Here is a 26,500-nt window from a genome sequence, read left to right as displayed (position 1 = left end):
GTTCGAAAATAGTAGATGTACAAGCTCGCAGCGCGGCACAAAGTGACGTGCTGTGAGCTTGTATATCTGCTATTTTTTACTACTGGTTCAGAAGGCATTCGTAGGCATACCCAACGCTAACATCTAAAATGACAACAGATGCTTTCCCGGTTTTAATGGGCTAACTCTGAGGATTCGTCTGCAAATGGATCAAATGAACACTGAGGATTTTACTGGGTGGATAGCACCTGAATGTCAGCGTGATTATTGGCTCGTTAATGTCTTTAGGGGCACAACATTTCCTGGTAGCTGGAGAGATGGAAAGGACCTGCCAAGGCAGCATTCTGGAAGGAATAATCACAAATCCTCATTCTCTCTCTCTCTCTCTCTCTCTCTCTCTCTCTCTCTCTCTCTCTCTCTCTCTCTCTCTCTCTCTCTCCCTCTCTATCTCTATCTCTATCTCTATCTCGCTCTCTCTGCCCCTGTTGCATCCACAAAGGTAACTTTGAGCTGGTGAGCCTGCTGCTAGAGAGGGGAGCTGACCCCATGGTGGGGACCATGTACCGCAATGGCATCTCCACCGCCCCCCAGGGAGACATGAACTCCTACAGCCTGGCAGCAGCGCACGGACACAGGTAATGCACGCGTTTGCCCACGTGTCGTGTGTGTACAGTGCGTACTGCAGCCCGATTATGCACCCGTGCACATTATCGGACACACTCAACACACACACTACACAATCTGTTTATTCTGCATACTCTGCACTCAATCTCAAGCTCATTCACAATGAGAAACACATCAGAGCGTGGCCATGAAATTGACATTGCAGCTGTTGTACAGTATTACAGTACAGTAATTGTTAGTGCATTTATTTATTCATGTATTTTTGCAGCTATGATGTATCCATCCGTGAATGGGTTTCTTAAGCTTCTTGTCCACATACAGAGATTTTGGGGACAGGGCAGAATACATGAATAAATATACATAGGACAAAATTGAATACCAAGTCAAACACCTCACACTAATGCATACAAATCAAGCAGAAATTTTGTTTTATTTGTCGGCTAAGGTGTCTGTTGCTGCCGTTCCTCTAGGAATGTGTTCCGTAAGCTGTTGTCCCAGACGGAGAAAGGGAAAGGGGACGTCCTGTCTCTGGAGGAGATTCTGGCAGAGGGGTCCGACCTGGAGGAGAGGACCCCGTCACAGATCGACTTGATTCGAACGGGGAAGGCCAGGCTGAAGGCGCTGAAAGAGGCCATGTACCACAGCTCCGAACATGGACACGTAGACATCACCATAGACATACGCAGCCTTGGTTTGTCTCCCTTCTCTAAATAGTCTGCTGCACACACAGTTACAGCACATTCACAGTCAAATCCTATGTGTTCATTTGCAAATGGATAGATAAACACTGAGGATGTCACTGTGTGCAGTTCTAAGCAAGTGCTCTGTTCTCTGCATGAGTTTATTTCTGCACTTCTTTTCATTTCTTTTCATTTCACTTCTTTTCACTTCACTATCATAAGACTACACAGTCAAATCCAGAGTGTTAATTTAACTTAAACTAGCTAAATTAACACTCATGATTTAGCTGCGTAGTCCAGATGTGGTTGCGTGGATGGATTGTTGTGTTCGATGCGATTTATATACATTTTTACCGGCGTATCCCCCTCTCCCCCCAATTCCCAGGGGTTCCGTGGACGTTGCACACCTGGCTCGAGTCTCTGCGCACGTGTTTCCAGCAGAACCGTCGGCCACTGATCCAGGGTCTGCTGAAGGAGTTCAGCTGTATTGAGGAGGAGGAGTACACCGAGGAGCTCATCACACATGGCCTGCCTCTCATGTTCCAGATCCTCAGAGCCAGCAAGGTAACACAGCCCCCCCGCTCAATGTCCCAACCCAATGGTACATTTCAAGGACCCCCATAAACGCTCAGTGTTACACTGTGAGAACCACTGTCTTGACCACTCACCCAGCTGCATTGGGCATCTTAGAATGTGCTATGGGCAACATTCAGCCACTGGATGTCACACTGCACTCCACACCGCAACAGCTTGATGGCATAAGGCTGCTTATTTCCCTAAGTCATGCCTATGAAGCAACCGTCACCCAGCTGTATTATTGAATATCTAAAGGCCAGTCCACACCAATGCAACTCCTTGCAACTGCCATTTGGGGTTAATGGTTGCAAGTTGTTGCAAGTAGTTGCATGTTGCAAGGAGTTGCGTCATGAATCATTGGTGTGGACTGGCCTTTAAAAGTGATATAGACAACATTTAATCACTGGATGTCGCACTGGGCACCACATCGCAACAGCTCCGTGGCATAAGGCTGATTATTTCCCCAAGTCACACCTATGGCTATGGGGCATACTGTCACAGAGCTGCATTGGATATGCTAAGGTGCTAGAGACAACGTTCAACCACTGGATCTCACACTACGGTCCACATCGCAACAGCTCCGTGGCATAAGGTGCTGCAGACAACATTCAACCACCCTTTGTCAGCATTCTGAGCCCATTGTTACCATTGTGGGCGGGAGTGTCATGCACCCCGTATGAGGTGCTCTTGTTATCCTTCGATCTTTCCATCCCATCCATCTTCTGCAGTCACCGCTTCATATATTATGTTTTCTTTGTTGAGCCATGACTTTATACACAATAAAATCCAAACTGGTTCCATTTGTGCACACTCTCTGAGTTTCAAATGAATAAATGAGGATTTTACTTGTGTAATATACACATTTATTTCTGGATGCATCACTGTGATTATGCAATCAGCCTTCAGCCTCGCAGTGATTACTCTGTCCCACAGGCGCATTCAGTATAAATACTGACACGTCGTTCTGATTTATAACACGCCCTCCTCTGCCTAGCGTTTAATGTAGTAGTCTGCACAGTCTGCTGTGATATCAGTTTAGCTCATGATCCCCTCGGTGGTCATATTATCAGATTTATTACTGCACGTTGTTACCCTGTCTGGCACGTTGTCTACTTCTGTCTCCTCCGTCTCGACACAGCCGGCATGCTGAGTAGCTACTGTTGCTGAGACAATAAAAAAGATAGCATAAGTTCTCACATATATGTTAGGTATTAATGAATACATGCAGGTACAGTACACTCTGGTGTCTACGTGCTCAGTGCTCAGTGGCCTTGTGGTTAGAGTTTCTGCACTGAGATTTGGAGGTCAGGGTTCAATCCCTGGCTGAATCATACCAAATAACTATAAACAAGAAATGACAAAGTCATAATATACCCGCTTGCGGCAGGCTGTTTTTGCCCCAATCTGCAGCACAAAATGTAAAAGTTGTCATCAAAATAAAATCTCAGCCATTGGAATGCAACAAAAATAACTCCACAGAGGTTCATTGGTTGGCTACCAATATAAAGTGTGTGTGTGTGTGTGTGTGTGTGTGTGTGTGTGTGTGTGTGTGTGTGTGTGTGTGTGTGTGTGTGTGTGTGTGTGTGTGTGTGTGGTGTGTACAATATCAATGATAGTGAAAATAATTGATCTACAATCTGACAGATCTGCTATTTTCACCAGCTGATATAGTGACTTCATAATGTAGCCTACCCTTACCCAAGTCAAAACTACAGTGTTTCACTTAGAAATGTATGAACAACAAAAATGACAAGACACACACACACACACCCAGGAGGACTGGTTGATAGTGTTGTATGCATTGTTCCTGGACAAAAGACCGGTGGTGACCAGTTAGTATTCATTTATGTATGAAAGAAATAAACTATTTTCACAATAAACTAAGTGAGTCCATAGAATACAGGTAGCGTAAGGGCAGTCATGTTAAAAACATCAACAGTGGTGGAAAAAGTACTGTAATGTTTTACTTAAGTAAAAGTATCAATACTGCAATGTAACCCTAACCCTTTATAAAAGTGAAGCTCACAACGTGTCTTTTGATTTCACTGTTTGAAACAGCTAGGCTTGAGTTGTAATGCATAACTGCAAGTTAGCCCTTTTCACTACTGGCTTAAATGAAAGAAAAACCCAAATGGGTCCATTTGGTTTCATTAATGTCTTTTGTAAATGAAGTATTCAATAAAACGTCATAATAAAAAATAGCAGATGTACAAGCTCACAAGGCGGCGATGCGTTGTGAGCTTGTAGATCTGTTTTTTTTCTGATAAAATGCAGCTGATTTTAGCGTCATACCTTACATGAAAAATGTTGCTACAGTAACCTTGGTTGTAGTGTGTAGTCATTCATTTGTAAACAGGGCAGTCATGCTAAAAACAGCAACAGTGGTGGGAGAAGTACTCGTACTAGTGTTGGCATGTATACTAATTACCGCCGTCCGAGTTATGTACCGATAGGCACAGAATAGTAAATGATGTTGTGGGGACTGCGTTTGCCCCAACTCGTTTCACTCAACTCGCCGGTCTCTCCCCGCACCCGCCCCGCCCCCCGCTACTGAGACCGGGGGTAAAAAGGCAGGTCGCGTGAAAGGCAGTATTGTGTTGAGAAAATAGGAAGTCATTACAGCACCATAACATGGTGAATACATTTTGTTTTGGGATGTACAATACATGAAAATTACGAGAGTAATAACGCGACTTGCGTCGATAACTAATGGGGAGCGGACAGTAGCGCGCTTGGCTACAAACAGTTAGTTAGTAACATCATACAAGCTAACTATTAGCCAAATTCGGCTAGCGCTCGGAGGACTGCATAGTCCCATAGCTTGGGAGGACGAGGCCGCCCGTTCAGAGTATGGGAAAGTATCCCATTGGCTTAAACGACAGCCAATGACGCAAATCTGTCGAATGCAAATGAATCTGTCGAATGATGAGTCATAGGTCTGCCTCTGCATAGACCCGCCAGCTTTCAGCAAGCGGGTAAAAACTAAACGTTCCCCAGTGCCTCCCTGCTTGGCAAGGGTTGGATTGGGGGTAAGTTCCTGTGACATACTAGCATCATGTCCAGGGGGTGTACTTGTACATCAAGCTGCCACACGCCCTGATCTACGGGGCCACATGGCTCGGGAACCGTTTCTTCCCAAGGCTACTTATTTACTTTACACTCTGAATGTATGCATTTTGCTTAGTTAGTTTATTCAAATAAAAAAGAAACCACAAATCGATCATTGATTTAAAACATTCGAGGATAAAGCTACAGTAGCAATGATGGCTCTAATGATATTCTGTACCTCCCTGACATTCTTATACACGCTGACACATACTTAGTCACAAATACCATAACTATTTTAAAACCCTATATCCCCCCCTCTGCTCGTTTTCCCCTCTACATCAAATCTTTTCACCGAAAATTACAGATCTACAAGCTTGTGACACGTTGTGAGCATGACGATATTCTATTTTCAGAAAATATTCGTCCCAGAATAGGGACATTAGGTTTCATGTTGTCAGTCCTTGTGTATGTCTTGGCTGATCTATGGCAGGGCCCAGTGACCCCCATTTCTCAGGGTTCCTCTGGGACCCTGATCGCTGTTTGTCCTGCCATGCCAGCCTCACTTCAAGGCAGAGGCAGTCCGTCTTCTCCTCTCAGCCAGCCTCAGACACCATTTCGTTGGTTCAACGCTGTTGTTTCAAATGTGCTCTATAAATAAAGTGAATTGGATTGGTTTGCATTGGATTCCGATCACGTCCCAGTTGGCAAAAAAAGGAACTTCCCTTTCACACATTCCTGCATCTGCACAAATATTTCAGAATTGACACCAAATATGTGTACTGTAGGTCGACATTGTGCTCCTGGGATTTAGAGCGTAAATCTGCTACTTTGACACTGTGTGCGCTGTTTGTTTATTCTAAAGGATATCTGTGAGCTCTGTTGGCATGTGTGTGAGTGGGGAAAAAAGGCATCGCAGTCACAGGTTGAGCATCATGGTGGAATGGGTTGCTGTTAATAGTTGTTTGTACAGTCACACTTCTGTGACTTGTATTGTAGGTCTGCTATTGTCGTGCGACACCATCATACGACAACGTATAAAGGAGGGCTTAAGTGTTGCTTGGTTGGGTCACGCTTCAGTGACCGCTGGCAGCCTGCCTGCACTGAGGGACACAGGCTTGCATTCCGCTGATGCAGGTGAATGGCACTGCCCAGTGCCCATGTATTTCCTTCCCCTAGGCCAGTGGTTTTCAACCCTTTTCATGTCAAGGTCCATTATTTATTCGGCATTTGAGCCACGGACCACCATTTGATGAGATTTAGACTCTCAGACCCGTTGTTGTTGGATAAGATTTTGTCCTCAATTCCATGCTGTATTAATGTGGTACCATAGGAGAGACAACAGGCAAACGTTGATCAAAATAACAATTATTTAATTAAGTAATGCAGATGTTTAACAATAATTTAACACATGAGAGCGTAAAATGAAACCAAATGGACCTGTAAGGGTCCATTTGGTTTCATTTTACGCTCTCAAGAGTTAAAGATCTATCCATTCCATTAGTCCATTTGGTGACCACTCTCCATCATTTAGCTGGGGACCACCTGGAACCCCCTCAAGGACTACTGGTGGTCCCCGGACCACTGGTTGAGAACCATTGCCCTAGGCTCCAGGAGTATGCACTTGCATCCACAGAAAATCTCAGGTGGACGGCGGGGGAGACACTCTCGTTCTCACATACAGTCGTGTTCCCTATTCAGCCCTGTCCGAGGAACAGTGGGTGTTGTTGAACACATCTCATAGTCATCTAATCATGTTCTGACAAGGTTGTGAATGTATGACTAATTCTAACACTTGCTTGAATTTATTTTAGGCAACAGATATAGCTTTGCCGGTGCAGCCTTTTTTTCAATCAACTGTTTAGTTGTTTTTCTTTTTCTCCCCAGTTTAAGTTATTGGCATAGTTTAAGTTATTGGCATTTCCCCCAGTGTTTATATAGTCCCTGTCACTGCCATCTCCAAACTGATGGTTTTGGGGAAGGTGTGGCTGCTTTTCACTTGACAGCAAAGAGTTTCACCAGGAGGGAGTAACGATGTGGAGGAACACGCTATCCCTCCCAGTTCCACTCCCTAATGAGCAGGCAACCCTCCTCTGCTGGCTTCCCACCTGCGAATACGATCAGTTCTGTTTGTTGGAGCAACACTGTCTCACTCCCTAAAGCAGTGATGTTCAACTGGCGGCCCGCGGGCCAAATTCGGCCCGTGGGGAGTTGTCTTGTGGCCCAGGAACACATTCCATATTCCAAAAAATATATAATTATCTTGGATGGTTGGTTGTACAGGATGACCATTTTGAACGTTTTTCATAACCGTTAACCAAAACTCATTAATGGTTAATAATTAAGGGGAAATTGTGGGCTATAGTACAGCATGGTGTCCATTATTATGTGCTATACAGTAGGTCTTATAGGATGATAATGGACATATTTTGTCCATTTTGGTGACATACTGCTTCATACTGCATTTACGCATTTTGATGTTGAGAGGATAATATCTGTGCCAGACCTTAATACTGCACAGGCTTTGATTTTGGATTTGAGAAAATAGGTATGGTAAGTAGGCATTTCAATTAAAAAAAGAACATGGGTTTCTTAATATAATTGGTCCTCACTATGCTTATTATAAGATTGGACCATTAATTTTCTGTCTACTTTCGTCTTAGAAGGAGGGCTGTGGACGTTTCATGTTGCGTTTCATGAACCATTAGTTGAGAGTCAGAGCATCATGACATTCAGCCTGTGACGCTATTGGGTGATCGGAGTCCACTCAAAACTCAAAAATAAGTAGCTACAAATTGAGAGAGATGGCATGTAATGGACGTACTGCACTCAAAAATCTTGAACTGACCCCCAGTCTCCACGGTGGTGGGCAGGAATTTTACCATCCGGATGCTAGTCTTGCGTAGCCAGACGCCGGTCAGAGATCTCCGCCTGGTGACCTCTAAATTCAAAGACTGCACTTGGATGGCGGAGAAAACCAGCGCTAACAAACCTGCACCCACTGCTTTGAAAAACTATCCTGTTGCCGTCATAATATGAAGGACAGCCATGAAGTCTTTTTTAATTGGTTCTGCGACGATGTTATTCACCCCCTGGTTTCCACCCAGTTTCATTGAATTTAGATTTAGATGAATTTAGATGTCACCAGACGTATGAGTAGGTGGAGTCTCCGGCTAAGCGAGGTGCAGCCTTTTGATCATGTTGTATCAATTTAATTACTGAGCAAGAGATGATTTAGAGCTGGTATTTTGCGGATCATGGACACAGATGGTTGGAGTGTGGATTGTCTCTGACCTAGTGACACAGTCGCTCCCTGTCTCTCTTTGTGTCAGTGATATGGTGTCTCCCTGTCTCTGTTCTATCAGTGATGCAGTGTCTCCCTGTCTCTGTTGTATAAGTGATGAGGTGTCTCCCTGTCTCTCTTGTATCAGAATGAGGTGATCAGCCAACAGCTGTCTGCGATCTTCACCCAGTGCTACGGGCCATACCCCATCCCCAAACTGGTGGAGATAAAGAGGAAACAGTCATCGCGTCTGGGTGAGTAACCGGCACGTGAGGGGCTTCAGGGGATCTTTGTGATAGTGTTGAGTATTGACAAAACGGGTCGTCAGACACAGTACAAATGCACAGTGTTAATATTAGCCTTATGAGCAGTGTCTAGGATGCCATCTAGTGCTTGCAGAATGTATAAGCCATAAGGCAATGACACAATGATATTAATGCTGCATGAATGTACGTAGAATGGCTCATTAGTGCAAGGCTAAGTTGTACATGCCATGCATTTTTTTAAGATGATGAGAATAACTAATCAGAATAGCGTAACTAAACAGAATATCTTTCAGATCCTCACTTCCTGAACAATAAGGACATGTCTGATGTGACCTTTTTGGTGGAGGGGAAACCGTTCTACGCCCACAAAGTCCTGCTCTTCACGGCCTCCAGCAGGTAACCACTCCGTAGTTCATCACTGTAAGCGATAACTCACTCCAGGCCATGTTATATTTGAGTGTTTTTCATTTCAAGAACCCCCAGTTTGATATGCATTAGGCCAAGGATCTCTGGGTCTCCAACCTACACTGTACAATCCTCAAAGTTTATTTAACTCTGAGAGTATACAAATGGTGTGGTTCCATTTGTACACTCTACTCTCAGAGTTACAGATCCCTATTTTGTCAATATTTCACAGCTAAGGGCTGTGAATGATATACCCACTTTTTATACCGCCGCTTGCTGTGATATCATTACAATATACCATGGCCTGGAGTGAGTTATTGCTTTTATTAAACCGTTACCAAAATATGACGACATGAAAATCATAGACACGTCCCAGTTAAAACAGTTTGATAACTTTCATCACAACAATAATTCGTACAAGAAAGCAGTGCCCGACTGACTGCCTGTGCAGACAAGGCGGCTGCTAGGCAATGTTTACATTTAGGTTTTTACAGCCATGGCTCTTTAGGATTGATCTGTCAATGTATTTGTTTGTTTGTGTTTGTGTTTGTCTGTTTGTTCGGGGCTGTAATCTCCCAAACTGTTGGACTGATCAGTGCCAAATTTGTATTGCACATGCTGCCAGTAAGCCACATGTTTTATATTTGTAACCAGCTGTGGCACACACCAGACAATCCCGACCCGCACATGCGCACTTTACATGAAATCAGGAAAAAAGTTTGGTAAAAAATGACTGGGTTTGTACACTCTCAGAGTTATGGGGCTCTTTGAAAAAGAAAATTGAGATACCACCGCACTAAGCTACAGCCGGCCCTTAGCGTTACAATTATTATTCCCTCCGTTCGTCTGTGATGCCAAGTCCGAAGAATAATTTATTAGTTCAGAGACGAAACTTATCGCTCTCTTCTGTTGTGTAAATACTGATACAGGAAGCGCTGATTGCGTAACACAGCCTGCGGGCAGTTCAGCCGAAACAAAGGCCCTTCTGTCACTTTGAGTTTCAAGGATTCACATGCGGTGCAGTCTGGGACAGCTTTGACCAGACAGTAGTGGATGAAAAGAGAGTGAATCACTGTATTTTCCTATTCAAGGTGTTTTTTCTCTGCTAGCAGGCATTTTAATCCACAACATTCATTCTTTGAGGTGCAGTTCAATAAATACTGGCTCAATCTGATTCTCTACTTTCATTTGAAAAAAGGCAAACATTTTGAACAATCTCTTCTTTAAAAAAAAAGTTTTTTAATTTTAATGTGAAGTCTATGATGTCAGTAATCTCTATATTTGGGCATAAACTGAGGACAGACACTACAGATGCTATGATGTCAGTTATCTCCATATTTGGGCATAATTGGAGGACAGAATGACACACAGCATACACCGACAGATTTCCACAGGGTCAGCTGCTGAAATGCTAACTCATCTCTTCAGCATCGCTGAGCATCATCACAGAGCTGATGTATTTGATTTTTCAAAACTGTTACAAGCTACATCTCTCTATAAATGCACAAAATCTCTGTGCATGTGTGTGCATATTTTGAGGAGTGTGGTGTTGGTCGGATGAGCAGTTTTCTAAAAAATATCTATAAATCCACAAATGCCCATATATGGAGATCCCTGTTGTCATCAATATGACATCAATGCACTGACATCATAGCCATATACTGTATGGTTATTACATTCTGACCTCACATGTAATCACATGTGAGGTCAGAATGTAATAACCATATATGACTTTGGCCGTAACATACATCACACCTAGGTGGCCAGGCTGGGTACTTAAACTTGTATGCAGACTGGTATCATTTCTGTTCAAACTACCCACATCTGGTAATCCTAAGCTTGTGAATCATTACTTACAAAGTAGGATTTTTCGTAAACAGTCATTTCTAAACCGCTATAATAAAATTGACTACAGTGGTTAACAATGGCGCCGCCGGAAATGACAGAAATGTACGACAGCACTTTGCTCGGCATCTTGCAGAATGTTGGAAGCGTACCAGACTTTCTAGAGCTCTATTTTGGCTTTCTGTACCGCAAGACGGACTTCTATCACGTGCCGTCAAGTTCCAATGACAGAGTGGGGTTCCCTCCCGGTGTGGCCGAAAGAATGGTCCTGCAGACGGTCAAGGGATTTGGACAGATTGCAGAGAAGCGGCGGCTGGAAGAGGAAACCAAAGCTGCAACTCCAGCAATTGAAGAGCTTGAGGTGGAGCAGCAGCAGCAGCAGCAGCAGCAGCAGCAGCAGCAGCAGCAGCAGCAGCAGCAGGAGGAGACATTGGCACAGAATGCTGTGGATGCCCAGAAGGAGGCAGAAACCTCTACCTCAGGTGCCATGGAAACCACTTCCTTCACGGAATCAGTTTCATCCTCCGGCCCTCTGCTCCCCACCAGCGATCCTTCCGCCCAGGAGTCACTGGGAGAAGACCAGACAACTGAAATCAGCACAAGTTCAGCTGAGGCAAGTCAGGAGCAATTTCAGTCTGACCCTGAAAGTTACAACGGGGCTGTGAGGGGCATCTACAGGTGGTCTCAAGACTACGCGGACGTGGAAGTCCGTATAAGTGTCCCCAAACAGGTTGTCAAGGGCACTCAGGTGGTGGTTAGCATTCTGGCCACCAGTGTACGTGTCTGTGTGAGGGAGGGAGCGGAAGAGAAAGTGCTGATGGAGGGGGAGTTGAAACAAAAGATTAACCCTGAAGAGTCAGTGTGGAGCCTGGAACCTGGGCGCTGCGTTTTTCTATCACTCTGTAAGTGTGCGGAGATCTGGTGGAACGCATTACTGGTAGGAGAGACGGAGATTGACATCAGCAAGATCCAGTGTGAACGACCCCTGGCCACATGTGGTGAAGATGAGCAGGCTGCTCTGAACAAACTTAGATTTGACAACATGCAGAAGATGCAGGGCAAGCCACAGAGCCATGAAATGAAGGTGCACGACATGCTGCAAAAGGGCTGGGACGCTGAGGGTTCGCCATACAAAGGGCAGCAGTTTGACCCCTCAATGTTCAACATCCAAAACCAAGGAGGCTTTCCAGGCAGCAGTTAAGAATGACCTTGCTGACCTTGCCTGTCCATTATGAAAATATTGCTTGGATGTATACGTGAGGGGATTATAGGCGAAACATTTAAAACAAAAAATTAAGAAATGGATCCAAAAAAATATTAGAAAAATAGCCGATCTACAAGCTCACAGCATGTCATCATTTTTGTATTTTTCATCTGACACCATTGTACGATGAAGCATAAAATAGGGCTTAAGTTGTGTGCCGATTTTCTCCCTGAGAACCTAAAGTGCTTCTGGCTGTTCCTAAATCTTTTTTTTCCGATAAACTTTTTTTTTACGATGTGGCACGTAAGGGGCTGCTGTCTAGCAGAACATTTGTTCATGTTTCCCCCGTTATGTTTGTCCCTAAAATCTTGTTTGTGTCTGTGCGTGGCTAATCTCGCAAACCTACACCGATCAGTGCTGTTTCATGTTCTGAATATTTTACGGTGTGGCTCTGTTCGAGGCTACATAGACTGCTATATAGACCGATCAGTACCAAATTCGTTGTGCACACCTTCAGCACGCCAACTTAGCACTGCCAGACTTGTTTTTTTTCCCCCTTCACATTATATATTGTCTGAGGGCCGTAGCAGAAGAGAACGCAATGATGGAAAGTGGGGAATTCACACACAAGATTAACACTGAAGACTCAATGTGGAGCATCAAAGTTGATGAAGAGTGCCGTGCTGCTCTGGACAGAATTAGATCAGACAAATTTCAGACGCTACAGCACAAGCTACAGTCATGAAATGAAAGTTCATGAGATGCTGCAAAAGGGTTGGAATGCAGAGGGTTCACCAGGCTCAGCTTGTACTTTGGCTGTTTTTGCCATGTCACACCATTGTACGGTGTAGTATAAAACTGGGCTTCAATGGGTATAACTGAAGCCATATGTGCCAATTTGCTCCCCGACATCCTCAAATGCTTCCATTCTAGCTGTTCCTAAATCTTTTTTTATGACCCTTTTTTTTACCATGGCACCTAATGGGGCGGCTGTCTAGAGGGAAGAGTGTTTGTCTGTATGTCACTTGAATTGTGTGTTGTTGTCAGTCCACAGCTAATCTTGCACACCACCACACGATCAGCACCAAATTAGGCCAATGAAGTCAATCCCTGAAGATTCTTTCACATTTTCTGAATATTGCGTGGCTCTGTAGGAGGCTAGCCCTACATCTGTGTCTGTTTGTCTGTAGTGACCTGAACTGATTATCGCCAAGTTCCTTGTGCACACTGCCAGTAGGCCAGGCTAGTACCGCCCCGCCACTCGCATAATGTTTTATATTTTGAAAGTGAATGCCGGTTGGACCTGACTGAAACCGTGCCCAAATACAGTATGAAGACACACGTCATTAACATGTCATATATGACTGACGTCTTAGACCAAGATCCACATGGGAGTACCTATATGCATGAGGAGTAGACCATGACATCATATTCTTTGATGTCAGCCATCTTCATATTTGGGCATAAACCAAGGACAGACACACAGATACACAGAGAGTCCCGAACCAAAATATGACGTCAGTGCTGTGATGTCAGTCATCACCATATTTGGGGACACAGAGAGATTCCTGAAATGTATGGATATACTGTACTAGGCCGAAGGCCGTTGGGAACGCATGCCCCTCCAGTTATGCAATACCTGTTGTACCCATTGTCAGAGTACCTGTTGTACCCATCTATCTTCACGCAGGGGACGGTTCACGCAGAGATTCTTCAGCATCTCCATAAAAGGAGATCGGTTTCCCCTTCGGTTATGCGATAACTGTCCTACCCGTTGTCTATTAAGGCTGTAACGATTCTCCAACTCCACGGTTCGGTTCAAACCTCGTTTTTATTTTGAGTATTATATTGATGTAAGGACATTCTTAAGGCAGACTGTGGCATCTGTATTTAATTTTAAAAGGATTATGTCAGAAAAGGATTGATAGAAAAGGATTATGGCCATGGAGGCATGGCCTTGGACTCTAGCTCAGTTAATATTATATAAAGACGCAAGCTGGCGTCTTTATTTTTGGAAACGGAATATGATAGAAAAGGATTATGGCCATGGAGGCATGGATCTGGACTCTCCAGCTCAGTTATGTGAAGTTAATATTAATTGACATATTCCTATATTAAGTCACAATCATCTTCTACATTACGCCATGTTAAATAAGGATGCAACGCAGTTGCGTTGTGAGCTTGTAGATCTATGTTCGGAGCGCGACATTGTAGTACAACGAAGTATAAAGCACTCATTCACACTGAGCACGATAACTATAACTACGTATAACGATAACTATACGAGAGTCCACACTGATGAACGATACATCCTATGCACAGTGATCCAAATGAAAGCTTTGCCCACAATACGGATGCTGGGGTTTAAGTGGTTTAGTTTAGTTTAGTCATGTTTATTTTGAATATGTTAATAAAAACAGATTTTTTTCACAAAGAAAAACAATGAAAATGAATATCAGATCAAAATATAGCAAAACAAGAGATGAAGTAAAAAAAGTAAAAGTATATATATATATATATATATATATATATATATATATATATATATATATATATATATATATATATATATATCATACAAATGATCAAAAATAACTATTCTAATTAACATAAATGTACATACATCCATTCCCAGGATTATGGCCTTGGAGGCCACGGCTAGGGTTTCTTCAGCTCAGACAAGGTTTAGTTCAATCAGATCGCAGTTCATTTGCAAACATCCGCTACTGTGCATTTATAGATATACCGTATACTACTTTACTCTGGAACAATGCAAGTTGGAAATGCATGCATGCCAAAGCCAGTTATGCAATACGCGTTGTACCCGTTTTAATTATGAATTATTGTTTGAGATTTGCGGGGGACACATGGACAGACACACACACACGCACGCAGAGATTTAATGCATTTATAGATAGCTTATAATACTTAACCTATATAGGTTAAGTATTAGTAAGTCATTATAGAATGCTTATGAATATTTATAAATAAAATATAGTGCACATAACTATAATTATTATGAAAATATATGAGTGCTTATAACTATAATTATATATATTATTATATATTTTATACCCGTTGTACGTGTGTCCCTTTTATGCCCATATACTGTATAGAGAGGCCCCTTCGGTTATGCAATACGTTGTACCTATTGTACCTGAGCACTAAATACAGTGCTCATTATCATAGTACTTGGAGGTCAGTCCATGATGTCGTATTGACATCACTGATCTCCATATATGGGCATACAGTATAAGGGACACAGACAAGCAGACGGACTCCGGCCATGCATGTTGTGAACGATGCAAATGGGGATTACATGGTCATCATACATTATGATGACCTTCTCTCTCCTACGTCCCATACTGTCCCTTCTGTTCTCACCCACTTTGGATTTGATGCCTTCCGTCCCCTCCATACCAACATGACAGCCATTCTTCTATCACATACGTCCATATTACGTAATATATGTCACACCTCTTTGACCAAACTGGGTACTTAAACTGTATACTGTTCAGACATTGTCATTTCTGTTCCGACAAACCATATGAATCATATCTGAGAACCCCAACTTTTCTAAGCATTGCTAAAGCAATTACAGTGTTATTATTAACTTCCAATGGCGTCGCCGTTGGAAATGACTGAAATGTACGACGACACTTTCTTTGGCATCTTGCAGAATGTTGGAAACATAGAAGACTTAATACAGATCTATTTTGGGTTTCTGTATCGCAAGACAGACTTCTACCATCTCTCATCAAGTCCCGATGACCGAGTGGGGTTCCTTCCTGGCGTGGCCGAGAAAATAGTCCTTACAGCATTCAAGTTATTTGAACGGATTGCGGAGCAGGACAGAGATAGACAGCTGAGAGAGGAGGAAACCAAAGCTGTCAGGCTGAGAGAGGAGACCAGAGCTGTTCCTACAGCGGTTCCAGAGTTTGAAGTGGAGTGTGCGCAGCAGCAAGAAGAGACATTGGAACAGGATGCTGCGGATGCCCAGACAGAGACAACCTCTACCTCAGGTGCCATGGAATCCATGGAATCCTTAGATTCAGCCTCCGGCCCTCTGCTCCCCAGCAGCGATCCTGTCCAACCATCAGTCGAGTGTGCGCATCAGCAAGAGGAGATATTGGAACTGAACGTTGCGGATGCCCAGACAGAGACGAACTCTAGCTCACGTGCCATGGAGTCCTCTGATTCAGTCTCAGGCCCTCTGCTCCCCAGCAGCGATCCTATCCAACCATCAGTCGAGTGTGCGCATCAGCAAGAGGAGATATTGGAACTGAATGTTGCGGATGCCCAGACAGAGACGAACTCTAGCTCAGGTGCCATGGAGTCCTCTGATTCAGTCTCAGGCCCTCTGCTCCCCAGCAGCGATCCGGTCCAACCATCAGTCGAGTGTGCACAGCAGCAAGAAGAAACATTTGAACAGAATGCTGGGGATGCCCAGACAGAGACAACCTCTACCTCAGGTGCCGTGGAATCCATGGAATCCTTAGATTCAGCCTCCGGCTCTCTGCTCCCCAGCAGTGATCCTGTCCAACCGTCACAGGGAGACCAGACAACTGTTCCAGCGGTTCCAGAGTTTGAGGTCGAGTGTGCACAGCAGCAAGAGGAGATATTGGAACAGAATGTTGCGGATGCCCAGAGAGAGACAACCTTTACCTCAGGTGCCATGGAGTCCTCAGATTCAGTGTCCAGCCCTCTGCTCCCCAGCAGCGATCCTGTCCAAACGTCAGTCGAGTGTGCACAGCAGCAAGAGGAGATATTGGAACAGAATGTGGCGGATGCCCAGACAGAGACAAACTCTACCACAGGTGCCATGGAGTCCTCAAATTCAGCCTCCGGCCCTCTGCTCCCCAGCAGCGATCCTGTCCAGCCGTCACAGGGAGACCAAACAACTGCAACAAGCACAAACACAGCAGAAGCGGGTGAGGAGCAATTTCAGTCTAGCCCAGAAAGTTCTGATGAGCCTTTGAGGGACAACTACAGGTGGTCTCAAGACCACTCGGACGTGGAGCTGTGTGTATATGTCCCTAAAACAGCTATCAAGGGGAGACAGGTGATGGTTAACCTGGAGAACAGCAGTGTACATGTCTTTTTGTCGGAAGGAACACAAGAGAAAGTAATGTTACAGGGAGAGTTTACCCACATGGTTAACGCTGAGAACTCAAAGTGTAAATTTGAACCTGGATGTTGCGTTGTTCTATCACTCAGTAAGTGGGAAAAGATCTGGTGGAAAACATTACTGAAAGGAGAACCAGAACCAGAACCAGAACAGAAAGAGATTGAGATTAATTGTGAGCGTCCCCATGCCACAGTTGATGAAGAGGCGATTGCTGCTCTGGACGGACTTAAACTCGACAATGATCAGAAGATGTAAGCACTATAAGCACTATCTTGGTAGCCCATAGCTCGAGACATTCAGGTAGGCCTAATTATCTCCACCAGATTATGTTTTCGCCCCTGTCTTTGTGTGTGTGTGTGTGTGTGTGTGTGTGTGTGTGTGTGTGTGTCTTGGACACTGCTGGACCGATCTGTGCGACACTTTGCAGTAGGCCACAGAAGAACCTCTTCCCCAGATTTGGTGGTGTTATAACAGGAGGGCTTCACGTTTTGGCCTATAAACTCTTGAACCGTAGGTCGTACAATCAAACAACATTTTTTTCCGCAACTCCCCATGTAGGCCGCGGCCATTTCCGCTAAACTAGATTTTCCACCGCGACTGCCTGTCTGCGGTCGGAAGCAAGCATGTGTGTTGGACTAATGCCAAGGATAATGGCATAGGTCACTTTACAGCTTTCTCATGCACTGCCTGTCTGCGGTCAGAGGCAGCCTGTGTGTTGAACTAATGCCAAGGACACTGGCAACGGTCACTTTACAGCTTTCGTATGCACAGCTATGTGTTTAAAGTCGGTGTTTATAATATAGATGTTTCTAATGTAGTAGTAAGAACCTTACGCACAGCACCTTAAGTGCTAGGACAACGGCAGAACTCTTCTTGATTATTATTATTTTTGTTTATTTTCTGTGTCATTTATTGTTATTAGTATTATTGATGCTGCTACAATGTTGTGAAGAAGCCAGAACCAAAATTATTGTTACTCATATGCACAAGACAAGACTTAACAGTAAAGAACACCTTGAACCTTTAGAAATTGATTGATTAGGATAAAATAATGCATGACATCAGATATGACGGTGGAAAAACTAAAACAACGATGATTTTACATATTGCATTGTTCATTTTTGTTTTATATATTTTTTATGTTAGTATATATAATAATAACCCTGGTCACAAGTTTGTTCTTGGGTGAAACAACTCTCTCTCATAACAGGATGCAGATAGTGTTGAGGCATTGGAATTCAAAAGAGAAAGTCAAGTCAATTTCAAAGGCTGGAGAGATTAGATGACTAGGCAACTTATAAATGGAAATGATTATCATGATTTTGAAGGCCTCTAGTCGTGTGTCCCATCCTTGTTCACCATGCATTCTGTATCACAGTGGTTTGTGCTCAGTGGTTAGGCGGGTGGGAGGTATAATGGTGTTGTGTGAAGATCTCATACAGCCGGAATTCTCAGACTTTTTCCATTTCAAGGAACCCCAGTTTACAATGCATTACGCCACAGACCCCCCCATAACACTGACAGTGTACGGGTCCATTTGGTTCCATTTGTACACTCTCAGAGTTACCAATAATTTAGCTCCCTCAAGGACCCCTCGGCATCCCTGGACCCCAATTTTAGAACCAGTATTACACAGTGTATAATACAGATAGTGTGACCTTTAACATCATGACCATGAATAATACACAGTCAAGAGAAATGTACTTGTGCGATTGTTTTTCTTTTTTGTTTTCAGTTTTTTCTTGTTTTTAGTTTTCTTTATTTAGCATTTTGTATTCTATAGTTTTTTGTCTCCGCCTGGCCGAAAGGCATGACCGAGAGTATGTTTTGCACCCTGTCCATCCGTCCGTCCTTCCGTCCGTCCTTCCGTCCGTCCGTCCGTCCGTCCGTCCGTCCGTCCGTCCGTCCGTCCGTCCGTCCGTCCGTCCGTCCGTCCGTCCGTCCGTCCGTCCTTCCGCCTGTGATAGCTAATCTCGGGCACCGTTGATCGCAGCAAAACTGTGCACACACACTCCCTGGATGCCAGAGCATCAGTACAGTATCTCTATAGCCATTTCAGATTGTTCATATTCCATCCTGATTGCCTAAGATTGGCTTCCAAAGTTTGCAGGAGTGCTCCGTTTTGAACAAAATGCCTCAGATCATGAACACAGCGTGCAATTACCACTAGAAATGCCACCTGAAAATTTTCAAATCAGCCTCATGGTGGCGCTCTAACAGATTCGTGTTTTTACCTTTAACTGCACCAATCTGTAAACTTTGTTATCGCAATCCCTAGAGGCCAAAGACAAACCTTTGCCCTGCATTTTTCACATCTGTCTTTTATAGCGCCACCAGGAGGCCGACTTCCGAACTCATTCAGATTTCATCCAATTGCAAATCGGTACAAATGATCTTTATAGTCATGTCATCAAGACGGATCTGTTTGATTTTTCATATTCCATCCTAATTGGCAAGATTGACATCTAAAGTTTGCAGGAGTGGCCCGTTTTGAACAAAATGCCGCAAATTATGAACACAGCGTCCGATTGCGGTGAAACTTTGCACGCAGATTAGCACTACGTTGAGGAACAAATGCCTCCCTTTTAACATTGCCCTATTATAGCGCCACAAGGAGACACATTTTTGCAAAAGAATAAATAATGCTATTACTCCTTCAAATTTTGACATTATCTCTATAGTCAAGTGATCAAGACGGATCCGTCCGATTTTTCATATTCCATCCTGATTGGTGAATTCCGAACATTGCTCGCCTACAATAACCTACCTGACCTGGTGGAGACCTGTGCTAGTTTTATTTCATTTTAGTCTATGTGGTTTTCATCTATTTTCATTTTCAATATTGCCTGTATGTTTGTACATGTGTCCGAATTTGGTCAAGCAATAATAAATTCAATAAAAAAAGAAGCAACAGGGCAAGCCACAGAGCCATGAAATAAAGGTGCATGAGATGCTGAAAAAGGACTGGAATGCTGAAGGTTCACCATTCAAAAGGACAGTAGTTTGATATTTTATAGTTTTGTATCTTTTAATATTCAAAATTCAAACAAAATGGTTTAGATTACAGATTAAAGATTGCTGTCCATGGTGCAGTTAAAAATTACCTGCCTGCCCATTATGAATGAGATCTTTAAACGTAGTTAATTAAGAGGAACCGATGAAAAATGAGTAGAAGGAATTTGTGAATTTTCTCCTTCTGTTCCTTATGACCATATTCAGAATTTAAAGCTAATACACTAGACTAGTTGAGTCACTCCTTAAACACTTACACAGTGTGTGGCATCGCACCCCATCTGAGTTTTGTGCCGGATTTGTCAGTGAGTGCTAACATGAAAACCATTGGTTGTAAAACTCTGACCGTAATAGAGACATGCAAAGCGCAAGAACCCACCAGGGGTTTTTCCAATGGGTTAGCTCCAAAAATGCATTAACCAAACAAAAAACATGATGGGTTTCGGAGCAGCTCAAAAACGTGCACAAGCTTGGAGATGACTAATGTCATCAATATGACGTCATCAGCAGTGGTGTAAAGTAACAAGTACATTTACTCAAGTACTGTACTTACAATTTTGAGGTACTTTTACTTTACTGGAGTATTTCCAATTTTCAATACTTTTACTTCTACGCAAATATTGTACTTTTACTCCAGTACAATTATTTGAAAATGTTAGTTACTTTGCAGATATAAATGATTACATTATAAAATATATATTCACCACATCAGCCCTATTTTATACATAGGCTATATGAAAATAGCCGATCTACAAGCTCACAACGCGTTGCATCGCGACGCGTTGTGAGCTTTTAGGTCTATTTTCAAACATATAGTTAGTACTTTAACTTTTGGTACTTTAAGTACATTTTGATACCAATACTTTTGTACATTTCCTCAAGTAAATTTTTAATTCCGGACTTTTACTTGTAACAGAGTACTTCTACATTGCAGTATTGATACTTTTACTTAAGTAAAACATTTGAGTACTTTTTCCATCACTGGTCATCAGTCATGCCACACACGCAGCGTGTGTGCCGTGAATTCGGCCGCAAGCCCCCGTGGGGTCCTGAGAGAGAGGACGTCCACTTTGGACATATTGCATTATGGCTGATTGATCTGGCTAGTCAGAGAATGAGCAAGGAGTAATAACGTGATAGAGAAGTGTCTGCTGTTGACGCCCGTGGCAGTCCTCTGCTGTCGTGTCCTTCAAAACAGAACATCAAGAAAATCCATTTGCACTGATCTGTGAAAGTCAGTAGTAGCCTATTGAAGTTGTGATTCTCTGCTGCAACACACTGTATGCCTTTGTAGTGTTCAGAACATCAATATAATAAAAAAATATATTGAATCAAGATTAAAGTTGTTTAATCTCTCTCTCTCTCTCCCTCTCTCTCTCTCTCTAAAGATTCAAGACTCTTCTAGCAAACAGGCCCTTGGGAGAAAACACGTGCATTGAAATCAGCCATGTGAAGTATAATATCTTTCAGGTAACGTGATTAAGGGCATTTTGGATCAAACCTTAATGCTTGCCATACTTGTCCTCTCGCTGTACAGCACTGTATGTTCCACATGTTATTTTATTGGTTCCAGCTGGTGATGCAGTACCTCTACTGTGGAGGAGCCGAGGCTCTGCACATCAGGAACACTGATATTATGGAGGTGAGCTCATCATCACATCTGCCACATGAACTCATACTGATATGAGCCATATTGTTGCTGTCAGGCAGAAACCTCCCATCTCCATATTCTAACTTTTTGTGTTTTTTTCGTAAATTAACTCCCTCCTTGATCATACTACAGTGTCACACAAAACTGGTGCGAAACAACACGTTTCGAGCTTGTCGATCTGCTACTTTTGATGCTTTTGAATTTGTATCTTGTAAAAGTAACAGTTTTGGACATATGAGGTTTCCACCCGACAGAGACGATATGGATGTTTATAGTTAGAACAAATGCAAACTGAACCCAGGCTGGTCACGATCATGACATTTTAATTGACAATTAATTGTCATACAAATATCTGTGATTAATCATTTAATTGTTTGTGTGTTTTTTCTGTTTGCCTTTCTGGCTTTGTAAACAAAAAATGCACAGCAGACTTGTTTAGGCCTAAAATGTTTCAACAGATGAATTATACAGATGAATGGAGGCATTTCTGACCATGATTATGTAATAATTGTGACAGGTCTTATTGAACTGAATGCCAAGCAGTTTAACTCTTTTTGAGCCTTAACTTAATATCTCAGCCATTGGACTAGCACATTGATCAATATTTGTGTTAGTTGCGTATTAATTGTTCTTGTCGTTGCAGCTTCTGTCGGCAGCCAAGTTCTTCCAGCTTGAGGCACTGCAGAGGCACTGTGAAATGATCTGCTCCAAGAACATCAACACAGAGACCTGCGTTGAGATCTATAACCACACCAAGGTACAAGAGAGAAGGCTCTATGACAGCATAGAAGAGAACTAAACTTGCTAAAACAGAACAGGAAACTATATATTGTAGTTCAATTTCATTTCAATACATAAGAACTAAAAGTTGCAATACCACAATATAAAAACACTGTGTTAAGTAAACAGCCTGTATTCAAACATTTACTTGAGTAAAAGTACAAAAGTATTGGTATCAAAATGTACTTACTGTACAAAAGTAAAAGTTAAAAAATTAAAATAATAATAAACGTCAAACTCCTTTGAAAATAGCAGATCTGCGTGTGTGAGCTTGTAGATCTGCATTTTTTTTATAGCCGATGTATAAAATTGGGTTTAAATGGTTAATGTATGTTTTGTTAATCTAAATCTGCAAAATAACTTGTACCTAAAGTTTTCGAATAATTGTAGTGGAGAGTAGAAGCATAAAATATTGAAAAATGGAATGGAAGTGTAAGTAAAATGTACAGTACACAAGTAAAGTTCCTTTACTTTTCACCACCACTTATGATGCAACAGGAATGTCATCTGTGTTTTTTGGGGGGACCTTGAAATTAAAACGTCTGAGAACCACTGTGTTAAGCTTGTTCCTCTCTGTGTCCCTCCTCCGGACAGTTCCTGGACGCTCCGGACCTGGCGGCCTACATCGAGGGTTACTTCCTGAAGAGCATGGTGATCCTGATGGAGCTGGAGCCCTTCAAACAGCTGCTGTACGACATGCCACCGGACAGCCCCGGCTGTGACATCCTGCAGGACCTGGAGAAGACCCTGGCCGCCCGCATCCAGTCCATCCACCTGTCCTCTTCCAAGGGATCCATCGTCTGAACCCTCTTGGTCCAATACCATAGTTCCAATGAAAACCTTATTGTTATGTGTCTACGAGATAAAGCCATCTCTTCAGCGGATACATTGTCTTTAGTGTGACAAAAGGTCTTGTCCCACCGTGATCTGTGTTGCCCGTGATGAAGCCCTCCTCAACCGCTATACCGTGCTACCTGTTGTCTCGCTCACGGATAGCGACAACGCTGTGTCTGTCCCGTCGACATCCACGTGTTATGCTAAAAGAAAACTGTCACAATGAGGTAGCGGTGTACTCTTCCTATTCGCCAATAACACTAGTCGAGTCTCATTCAGCAAGTATTTCACCGAGTGGTAGTATTCAACAACACACGTTTGGGACCTGTCTGAGCAGATCTAAAGTTGGGACTGCAAGAACTCTGAATAGAGGCTAGGTGTATGGACAGAGTTGAAACTGATGGAAGCAAGGCAGAGAGGGGCCGCGACTGCCAGTATAACGTGGCACACCCATTGGCCTAACCCTGTTGGCCAATGAAGAGTGAGTGAAGAGAGGAGAATCGGTACGAGGGAGGGAGATGTCTCACACATTGCCATCGTCGTATACCTCTGGACCTGGACTGAATTACTACTTCTCTGTTTTTTGTGTCGCAGCCCTCATAGTTAGCATAATACATGCTGAATACTCCTCTAAGCCAAACAAGACAAAGCAATTAAAATGTACCTGTAATGTGATGCAAAAGAGGAAACGTTTGTCAATGTTCGACTTTGGAAACCGAGTAGAAATATGTCTTCTACCATTGTGTAAATATTGTTGATAGTAAAAACAAAACAAAAACAAAAAAATAAAACAAAAATGAAACAGAGCTCTTATTAGCTCCCTCCCTGTAAGTTAATGTATATACAGAGATGTTTTCTCATGTGTCTTACCATTGGATATTGCTGTAAAAAGAAGGCTTATCTTTTAAATGTCCTATTGTTCTATAAATGTTAGAATGTTGCATGTCAGAGGAATGGTAGCGTTTTCTTTTCTTTTTGCCTTTAATTGTCTGAATGTGTCAGGTTGAGGAGTTGCATGACATTGACTGAAAGGATTTGAAGAGTGTTTTTATTTTTATTTTTGTGATCAGCATGGTCTAAATGTCTAAGCACTAGCAGTGAAAGTGTCTTCAGCTCACAAGAGAGAGGGAGGCTCCAGTTCTCCTGGTCTGTTCCAGTGGTGGACAAAGTACTCAACCCCGGTACTTGAGTCAAAGTACGATACTCCTGTTCAAATATTACTCGACACGAGTGAAAGTTCTTCTGTCAAATGTGTACTCAAGTTAAAAGTACTGGAGTACAAAAAAAATTACAAATTACAAAGTACATTTTCTTTTTAATATCAATGCATTGCTGTATTAAAATTTAGACATCTTCCAGAAAAATGCAAAGATTTTCCAGAAATGTTCAAAAATGATCTGATCAATAGTGAAAATAGCTGTTCTACAATGTCTCATCATGGCGCGTTGTGAACGTGTAGATCTGCTATTTTCACTACTGTATGTTTGAAATAATTATAATTCATAGTGTGCTTTTTCCCTTCCTTGAAATGTACTGGAGTCAATAGTCAGTACAATATTTGTCTTTGAAATGTGGTGGAGGGAAAGTCCACAAATACTCAAGTTAAGTACAGATACTCAAACACTTTACCTAAGTACAGTACTCAAGTGAATGTACTTTGTTACTGCCCACCACTCGTCTGTTGCCAGTCCTGAGCTGAGAGACCTGATCCGCGGTTGTGTTTTCCAGTTGAGAAACATGTACATGTGTGACTTGCTTCCTCTATAAAGATTAATATAAAGAATACTATGAGTCCTCTCAATGTTATTATTCTTGTGCAACCACTTGCTAAAAACAACATCCACAGCAAACACATCATTTGTTTGGAGAGGGTCTGTGAAGTATTGCAAGCCTGTGCACAGTAGTTCAAACATGGATTTTTGCCCAACAGTGTAATTGTATTGTTTTGTTATCAGGAAGAATGGATTAAATCTTAAATCTCTGTACTTCAAATCTCAGTTGGAGAGAGGGGTGGCACTCAACTGCACCCATCCTTGTAAATAATTCAAAACTTCCATATTCAAAAAATAAACAAGCAACATCCTTGTAAAGAATTCAAGACTTCCATATTCAAAAACAAACAAACAAACAACAACATATAATGTGTAATATGACAATGACCTTGAAAAAATATAATTGATTTCAATTACATGTACGTTATAGGACGCCATAGAACTCTCAACACAGTTACAATTTAATATAACTCTTACAGTGTACAAATGGCACCAAATGGACCCTTACAGTTCTGTAACTCTACAAATGGAACCAAATGGACCCTTACAGGTCCAATTGGTTCCATTTGTAGGACTTCACACTGAGGATTCTCAAAAGATGTTGAGAGAGAAGGAAAGCTTTTGTAACAGCAGTCTAGAGAGAACAGACTTGCCTTTGTTCGGTATTCAAGACTCCGGCAAAAAGGAATCTGTAGGAGCCAAGTATGTGGTCACTCTGCACTACTGCTCTCAATGAATAGTTGCATAAGAGAGATTCTTTCCTCTCTTGGTTTTCCCAGAGTGACATTAAAAGGCCTATATTGCTAGATAGTTTATCTAAAATGACCTTCAGTGAACATACATTACGTAGTCGGATGATATTTATTTTTCAATTACTGTCATCGCTGGCCCAAGCGGTGTGCCAGATTGTGCCACCAGTACCTTAATTATTTGTAAACATAGTTAAATGAGACGGATACTGGGTCACTCTCTGGGCTTATTTGTCTCTACAAATTACTTGTGTGTACAGTTCTGTACTTTGTAAAGTACACACATCATGATTTATGGGACCAAAACAGCCACACCAAAGATGAGATCATTCCCTATCAGTGGTGGAAGATGTACTCAATTTATTTTTACTTTAGTAAAAGTTTCAGTACCACATTGTAGAAATACTCTGTCACAAGCGAAAGTCCTGTATTCATAATTTACTTGAGTATAAGTACAAAAGTATTGGCATCAAAATATACTTAAAGGACCGCTTCCCCGGCTCCTCCTGGCTGCGTGCCGACGTGTCCTTGAGCAAGACATTGAACCCCTATCTACTCCTGATGAGCAAGTTGGTGCCTTGCATGGTTTCCTCTGGCGTCGGTGTGTAGATGTATACATTGTAAAGTACTTTGGAGAAAGGCGCTTTATAAATGCAGTCCATTTAAA

At 42.6% G+C, this 26,500-nt stretch overlaps 2 protein-coding genes across 2 annotated transcripts in view; both read left to right on the top strand.

Annotated features, from left to right (window-relative positions):
* The window catches only part of btbd11b (BTB (POZ) domain containing 11b), a 118,515-nt gene extending 93,453 nt beyond the window's left edge, over window positions 1–25,062 (top strand). The window contains exons 9-17 of the mRNA XM_080436750.1: window positions 479–614; window positions 1,074–1,294; window positions 1,669–1,847; window positions 8,336–8,441; window positions 8,747–8,849; window positions 21,436–21,517; window positions 21,621–21,689; window positions 22,342–22,455; window positions 23,073–25,062. Of these exons, the coding sequence (XP_080292876.1) occupies window positions 479–614; window positions 1,074–1,294; window positions 1,669–1,847; window positions 8,336–8,441; window positions 8,747–8,849; window positions 21,436–21,517; window positions 21,621–21,689; window positions 22,342–22,455; window positions 23,073–23,282 (1,220 nt within the window). The 3' untranslated portion in view covers window positions 23,283–25,062. The remainder of the gene's footprint in view (window positions 1–478; window positions 615–1,073; window positions 1,295–1,668; window positions 1,848–8,335; window positions 8,442–8,746; window positions 8,850–21,435; window positions 21,518–21,620; window positions 21,690–22,341; window positions 22,456–23,072) is intronic.
* Window positions 10,783–11,904, top strand: LOC308091559 (nudC domain-containing protein 3-like; the record flags this gene model as incomplete). Its single annotated transcript, XM_080437224.1, has 2 exons — window positions 10,783–11,087; window positions 11,250–11,904. 2 exons carry the CDS (start codon window positions 10,783–10,785, stop codon window positions 11,902–11,904), a joined length of 960 nt encoding a protein of 319 aa, XP_080293350.1.
* Window positions 25,063–26,500: the final 1,438 nt, after the last annotated feature.

The sequence above is a fragment of the Gymnoscopelus braueri genome (assembly GCF_963280865.1).
Source record: "Gymnoscopelus braueri genome assembly, chromosome: 9".
Classification (NCBI taxonomy): Eukaryota; Metazoa; Chordata; class Actinopteri; order Myctophiformes; family Myctophidae; genus Gymnoscopelus; species Gymnoscopelus braueri.
This window is presented reverse-complemented; position numbering and strand designations above follow the sequence as displayed.